Raw genomic sequence first — 8,222 nt, 5'->3', positions numbered from 1 at the left:
AAAAAGAAGAAGAAGATAAAGAAAAAGAAGAAAAAAAAAAGAAGAGAAAGAAGAAGGAGAAGAAGACGTTAATAATGAAGAAGAAGAAGAAGAATCGCAAGAAGAATTGCCTCCTTTTTAAAGAAGAAAAAGAAAAAGAAAAATCGAAGAAGAAGAAGAAAAAGAATCAAAGAAAGAGAAGGAGAAGGAGGAGGAGGAAAATGAGAAGAGGGAGGGTAATTTGATCTTTTGTTATAATTTTAACGGTAAAAATAAACGGAAGAACTATTTCGCTGATGAAAAGAAAAGATAATGGCGTTTTAATAGATTTCTGAAAATATAAAAACTGACTTGTTAATAATAGTAATATTTAGAGACTAAATTATAAAGTTTTTTAATTTTTAAATATAAATAGAAGAGTTTTAGGCTTATATAAATTCTAACATTAGATAGATAATTAATTTAAAATTAAATAGGAAATTAATCTAATTAACCTACGAATGAAATTAAAATTTTAAATATTAACTAATTAATATATGTTTTTAACCAATCACAATAAAGGAAAAATTGTAATATAAAATTATATAAATATGATGCAGATAAGAATTGTTGGCAAGTGAAAAACTCCGAAAAGATACGGGACAATCAAACAAGAAAGCACATGGGTGAAATTGAAGAAAACCAGACATAAACAACAAGCAAGAAGTACAGGGACAATCTATATCCCAATCAAACAAGAAGATCTGACACAATCAAACAAGAAAGCATAAAGACGAAACTGATCAAAGCCAGCCATAAACAACAAAAACGAACAGAACATGCTTAGAAAGTAGAAACCATGAGAGACATGCATACAGCAATAAAGACAAGACACCATAATTAAACACCACCATCAACCCAATACCATAACTTCCATCAATGGAGGGATACTCCTGATTACACATCACTGCCTAAGAAGAATGTAATCTTTTGATTGCCATTTCAATGGAGGGATTGGTGAGATTATAGCCTCCATCAACCACCAGATTCAGTCCACTCACATACTTAGACTCATCACTTCCCAAATACAAAGCAGCTTCTGCTATATCTTCTGCTTTCAACACAGCCTGCTTCAAGTTCCCGGCAGCCGAAACCGCTTCCTGAATCTTCTCATTCTCCATCCCCATTAACCCTAAACCACTCTTTAGCAATGGGGTTACAACTGCATATGGCGAGACACAGTTAACTCTGATCCCATATTGGCCCAATTCCACACAAAGATTCTTAGCCAAACCAACCACAGCATGCTTTGAAGCAATGTATGCATGCGCACACTGAAAGCAAGTCACTGAAAGATTACTTGCAGTGAAGATAATAGAGCCTTTCTTGGCAGGAATCATGACTCTAGCAGCGTGTTTGGCTGCCAAGAAACCACCAAACACATTGACATCGAGCACCCTTTTGAATTCTTCGTTGTCTGAGCTTAGGATTCCATCCATATTGGCTGGAAGTCCAGCATTACTATACATAATATCAAGTTTTCCATACTTGGAGACGGCTAAATCTACAGCGTTTTGGACTTGAGAATCACGAGTTACATCGCAATGGGCATAAGTGATAATTTCTTCTGAGCCCAGTTCTTGGCAAAGAGAGTGACCAAGATCATCTTGAACATCTGCAACAATGACCTTGGCTCCATGTTTGAGAAACAGCCTCGCAGTGGCCGCACCAATTCCGCTAGCTCCACCAGTTATCAGACCCACCTTCCCTTCAAGCCTGCTAGACACAAAAACAAATTAGCCTTTCTAAATTTTGATCTTCCATCAACCGATCTAAGTTAATGATTTATTTTTATGGTTAATTATTACCTCTTGGCAATTGAGATTGCAGCAGAACATGCTTTGCTCATCTTGAATATTCCCCTAAAATGAATGGAAGCCTATCAGCTATTGGTAAGAAAATTACTTGTTTGAGATGAGACATTTGGGATAAGAAAATGAAGTGGTGAGGAGCTCCAGACCGCAAATTGTAGAAACCAAATTCAAGAATAGTATTTATTTTGTTTTATTAATAAAATTTATTATATGGATATTGGAACGAGTAATCTATCATCTTTTTCTTTAAATGAGATTGAAAGTTTAATTTTATAAATAATATAAAATCAATTTATTAGCAAGAAATCAATTCAATGCAAACAGAATAATATCTGATGTAAGGAGAGTAGATTAATTTTTTAAAAATTAAAACTAAAGTAAAATAAAATAATAATTATAAAAGTCCACAAACAAAACTCCACAAAAAGAGAAAGGACTTCAAAACGAAGTCGTAATGGACTGGGTTTCAGAGGAAGTATCGATTGCCTTCGCCCTGTTCTATAAAACTAGGGAATTGCCGGTGCTAGGCCCATAATTATTAATAATTTTAATGTATAAATAATTTTAATTTATATTATTATTTTTTAATTTTATTATATGAAGATAAATTAAGACCTTAAATTTGTTATACTAAATATTCCTTATTTTACTAATTTTATATATCCTGAAAAATTTTTAATTGTAATTTTTAATAAAAAAATCATAATATAAATATGTTTAATTCTAAAAAAAAATTTGATGAGCATTGTAAAAATAAGTTTTATAAAGGTGTAACTTGTTTCAAGATTCTTTTAAGATAGAGATTCAGATTCTTTTATTTATTTGAAAGTCCAACAATTAACTTTCTTATTAACTTAATTTTCACTGAAACAGTTACATATAAAAATATTGTAAATATCAAAACTTTACTTATTTGAAAATCTACTAATTAAATCTTTCTTTTAACTTATTTCTCGCCGCATACAATGATTGCATGCAAAAATCTTGAAAATATCTACTTTTTCTTTTTTTTCTCAGCTTCTTTACCGCCGGGAGCAGAGGCTTCTTTACCGCTGGGAGCAGAGGCTTCTCCACCGGGACCGGGAGCAGACGCCTCTCCGCCAGGAGCAGAGGCCTCAGCTTCTTTCTCTTTCTCTTGAGCATTTGAAACAGAAAATAAAGAAAATATAATCAACAGTGAAATACAACAGATGAGAAGCCCAAATTTCTTCATCTTGTAAACTCAACTATGGATTTTACTTTTTTTTTCCTTTTGTTTTATCTGTATGAATAAACATACAGAGTTCTGAATCTTTTATATTTCTCTTGATGTTAAGATTGGATCCTATCAACTTGTTCCGACCTAGGATAATAAGCTCATGAGCTTTGATTTGAGGAGGCTCAATGAGCTAAACTAGGGAGAAAATCTTACTTATTTATTTTTCGTATGACTCGGTATTTACTTTTAAAATCTTTACTAAAATTATCAACGATGCGTAATTTTAAAACACTTAGAGATTCACCCTTCAATATAGTATTCTAGTTTTTTTTTTTTTTTTAATTCATATGTGTTTTTATAATCCTTATTTTCAAATTGTGTTCATAATGCTTTCGTAATTTGAAATCACACTTTCTGTTCTTAAATTTCATTTTAAGAAAAATTATTTTCTTTAAGTCATTTTAAATAAGGCATTTTACTTTTAAAAAAATAAAATTATTTTTCATATTTTGAAATTTTTATTAAAATCTTAATATATACATTTATTAATAAATTTTATTTTTTAAATTAAAATTATTTAAGAAAATAAGTTATTTAGTTGAAAAATATTTTTTATAAAAAATATTTTCTAAATATAAATTATTTTTTATAAATAAACGGATCCTTAATAGAAAATAACCATTGATTATAATGTTAATCTCTTTATTAATTAGCATATTAATATTTTTATAGAAATTATCAATTAGCAACATAAATGTTTAAATTAAGAGGGATGAATATATATACAAAGTCTAAATTTTACGTTTAATTAATATTTTTAAAAAAATAAATAACATGACATGTGCACTATATTTAAATATAATAACAATTATTTTAAGGATTAATAATTATAAAAAAATTAATATAATATTAAAAATTTTAATTATAATCGTAATTAAACATAAATTTTTAAATTTTATATTCAATTGAATGAATTATCTTAAAAATTACTATATTATAATAAATTTAAAAATTAAAATTTTAATCTAAAATTAAAAATTTTGATTTTAATCGTCTTTAAATATAAAATTTTAATTTTTCACATTAAATAAGCCTTTCTAAACAATATGGTGGATAAATTGATCCCTCATGTGCAACAAATATATTTTTATTTATGTTAATAAAAAAAAATTCCTATAACATAGTTTTAAAAACCCTTGATATTGATGAAATTCGTATAATGATAATAATAAAAAATATGTATTTTATATAATAATTTTATTTTTAAATATAATTAACTCTAACTAACCCAATTTAGAACTTGAAAACTCTAATCATCAAAGATGAATCTAGTGTGGATATTCGATTGATTCGATTTAAAATTGAACCATATTAAATAAATTAAAAATTAAATTTTAATATATAAAAAATCAAATTAAATTGATTTTGAACAAAAATTGATTTGAATCAAATCGATTTGATTCGATTTGATCGGTTTAATTTTTTAATAAATTTTTTTATTTTCTACACTTTATTTATTTTTAATATTTTAAAATTTAATTAAAATATCTTAATTTTAAATATAATTTAATCCCTATATTATAAAAAATAATATACTATTATCATTAATTAATTCGATGTAATATTAATTTTTTTTATTAAAATCAAATTAAAATATCAAAATTTTTAAAAATAAAAATCAAACTGAATTTTTAATTCCATCAATATTTTTAATTATATATATACAAATATTATAAAAAAAATTATAATTTTCTAATTGTTTGCATTCTTTTTCTATTAATTAAATCTTTAATTGCTCTAAAATTACATGTTTGCATCAAATTAAGAAAATAAAAAAAGGCTTACTTACACAGTAATTATAATATTATAGCTTTTCCACTTTTTACTTGATTAAGCATCCACTAATTAATCTTAATAAGTCTTATCCTCAAAATGATTCTTTACTTTTCAAGGATTAGTGTCAAAGATACTCCACTCTTGTCTTAGTGAACTAATAATAATAATAATAATAATTTTTTTTCTTATAAATTAAATTATAATAATTAAACTCTCAATTCTAAAAAATACATTAAAAAATCATGAAATTTTTTAAAATTATCCGTATTGAAAATATTATAATTTTTTAAATACTTAACAGCTAAAATAATGAAAGTATTAATTAATAAATTTTTTAAAATTTGTAATATCATTTTATTGTATTATTTAAAATCAAAAAACTAATTAATGAGTTTTCGTTATAGCACAAAAATTAAATAATAATTTTTTAATTAAAATTGTGATAACTCTCGCATTTAAATTTAAAATAATAAAATTCTATTAGATGGGTGTATAATAAATATTTTAATTTTTTTCTTAAATTATGGAGAATAAATAAATGAGTAGATGCAAGAATTTTCCAACCTAATAATCCTAAAGGAGGAGGAAAAGAATAAAATGCAATATTTGAAAGAATACAAAGAGAAGATTGAAACAACAAGTCATGCTAAAAAGAAATGCACAATAAAGAAAACAAAGTAGCCAACTGATCTTAAGTCTGTTTCCAACTTTCTTAAACTTTCTGCAATTGCCACACCAAAAAGTTCTCTCATTGAGAAAGCCTGCATCACACACATATTCATAGCTTGGCTTACAAGACTTTTATGATCATCAAACATTCTCTAATTAATTATGATTTAGAAAAATAATTATAAAAAAATAAGTCATTTTTAAAAAAATAATTGAGTGAAAACGTAATTTTTTTTTTTTAAAATAGAGATTAGAGGAGTAGAATCTGAGACTTCTCAAATTTACTTAGATACACTTATCACTAGATTAAATTAGATTAAATTTATGAGTGTTCAGTGAAACCATAATTAATTAATATATATGTATAATATATGCTAACAGCTTGATATTCCTTTGCTTCTCTCTAAAGATATTCTTTCTTGAGAAAATCATCTCATGCAATGCGTATATATAGCATATCAGCCATTTCCTTGTCACCCCATCAAGCCAAAATTCACCAAAAATCATGTCAAACATTTTCAAATTCATACTCTTAATTGAAATTATTTTAGCCAATTTATTACAAATTTCATTCTCTTCCGTTGTTTCCACTGGAAATTTCAATCAAGATTTCTTTGTAACATGGTCTCCTAGCCATGTCAACACTTCTGCTGATGGTAGGACAAGAAGCTTGAAACTTGACCAAGAATCTGGTATGTATAAAAATTATTAAATTTGCGACCGATATAATTTTATTTTCTTTTCTGCTATATCTGTAAGAATTAATCTCGTCTATAGGATCCGGATTTGCATCGAACCAGATGTTCTTGTTCGGTCGGATTGATATGCAAATCAAACTAGTTACAGGACATTCAGCAGGAACAGTTGTGGCATTTTATGTGAGTAGAATTTTTTTTTTTTTTTGGGATTATTTATTTATGGGTTAAAATTTGATTTTTTTTTATGAATTAATAAATTAAATAATTGCAGTTGACATCAGATCAACCAAATCGAGATGAGATAGATTTTGAGTTTCTTGGGAATGTGAGTGGGCAGCCATATATTCTTCAGACAAATGTGTTTGCTGATGGGTTTGATGATCGTGAAGAAAGAATTTATCTTTGGTTTGATCCTACTAAAGACTTCCATACTTATTCTGTCTTGTGGAACCTTCACCAGATTGTGTAAGCATTATTTTCTAATTAAGTAATTCTTTGTTTCTTTTTCAAGAAAACTAATTTTAAAATTATTAATTCAAAATTTATAATTTAATATAATCATAAAATTTCTCTAATTATAAGATAAAGACAATATAAATTGATTTTCCAACAGGTTTATGGTGGACTGGATTCCAATAAGAGTATACAGAAACCATGCAGACAAAGGAGTAGCATATCCTAGGTGGCAGCCAATGGGGATAAAAATCAGCCTATGGAATGGTGACAGCTGGGCAACAAGAGGTGGAAAAGACAAGGTTGATTGGTCAAAAGGTCCCTTCATAGCTTCATTCAGAAATTACAACATTGATGCTTGTGTTTGGAATGGAAATCCTAGGTTTTGCAGAGCTGAAAGCTCCACAAATTGGTGGAATAAAGACAGATACTCAACTCTTACATCAACACAGAGAAGATGGTTCAAGTGGGTGAGGCTGCACCATATGATTTATGACTATTGCCAAGATAATAAGAGATTCCAAAACAATCTTCCTAAAGAGTGTCTCCTCCCTAAATATTGATTTTCAAAAATATTTTTTTTTATTTTTTTTTCTGAATTTTAATTCTGGGTTAATGGATTGATTGGTTGTATAATAATTATTGGAACAATTTTCAAGCTATGTTAATAAAATTTTTAGTTTCCAGGAAAATTTTGCATCATGTGATTTGCTTTTCACAGGAAACAAGCATAGGTTGTATAGTAATTTGGGATGCTTGCTATCACTCCATTGTATAAGAAAGTGAAAATTACGAGAAATTAATTAATTAATTTATTTATGTTAAAAAATATATTAAAATATTTTTTACATTTTAAAAAATCTTAATCTATACGTCTCAATTATTTAATGGGTATTTCTTTCAAAAGTTTTTTATTCTATTTTTCTCTCTGTTTTATTTTTTTTAATATTATTAAAAAATTTCAAATATAATTCTAAATTTTATTTTTCTTAATACTATTAAAAATTAATTTATACTTAATTAAAAATTAATTTTATATTCAGAAGTCTGTCTAAATTGATTTTTATAATTATAAAAATTTTTATACTTAATTAAAATTAAAAATTAATTTTTATATAACATGGAGTCGGTGTAAATTAATTTTTATAAGTATAACAAATTTTATACTTATAGGATAATAATTTTTTATATTTTAAAAATTAAAATTATTTATAATGTTAATAAATAAAATAAATAATAGATAAAATCTATAAATTTACTGATTTTTAAAAATTAAAATAGTAATATCTCAATCTTTTATTATTAAAATAATAAATAAAAATAATTTTAATTAAAAAAATATTATCTCATTAAAAATATAAAATCTTTAGTCATGTCAACTCATTGTACCTTTTATTAATTTAAGAATTATTTTATTAAATAGAAATTAAATTAATAGATTAAGTTGTTAATAAAAATTTAATGAAAATTATTTTATAAATTTTGTCAAAACTCGGAAATATTTGTATAAATTAATCTTTAAAAATTTAAAAATTT

The 8,222-nt window shown here is 25.6% G+C and overlaps 2 protein-coding genes across 2 annotated transcripts; one reads left to right on the top strand and one right to left on the bottom strand.

The window, feature by feature from the left end:
* Positions 1-614: 614 nt before the first annotated feature.
* LOC110618885 (secoisolariciresinol dehydrogenase) lies at positions 615-1,972 on the bottom strand. Its single transcript, XM_043957992.1, has 2 exons — positions 1,827-1,972; positions 615-1,734 (listed from the first exon to the last, which is right to left on the bottom strand). The coding sequence occupies exons 1-2, from the start codon at positions 1,865-1,867 to the stop codon at positions 930-932; spliced, it is 846 nt and encodes a 281-aa protein (XP_043813927.1). The 5' UTR covers positions 1,868-1,972; the 3' UTR covers positions 615-929.
* A 4,054-nt stretch (positions 1,973-6,026) lies between these two features.
* LOC110619643 (probable xyloglucan endotransglucosylase/hydrolase protein 10) lies at positions 6,027-7,369 on the top strand. Its single transcript, XM_021763168.2, has 4 exons — positions 6,027-6,227; positions 6,313-6,413; positions 6,505-6,698; positions 6,847-7,369. Exons 1-4 carry the CDS (start codon positions 6,041-6,043, stop codon positions 7,247-7,249), a joined length of 885 nt encoding a protein of 294 aa, XP_021618860.1. The 5' UTR covers positions 6,027-6,040; the 3' UTR covers positions 7,250-7,369.
* The last annotated feature ends 853 nt before the right edge of the window (positions 7,370-8,222 follow it).

This window comes from Manihot esculenta, chromosome 7, assembly GCF_001659605.2.
Source record: "Manihot esculenta cultivar AM560-2 chromosome 7, M.esculenta_v8, whole genome shotgun sequence".
Lineage (NCBI taxonomy): Eukaryota > Viridiplantae > Streptophyta > Magnoliopsida > Malpighiales > Euphorbiaceae > Manihot > Manihot esculenta.
This window is presented reverse-complemented; position numbering and strand designations above follow the sequence as displayed.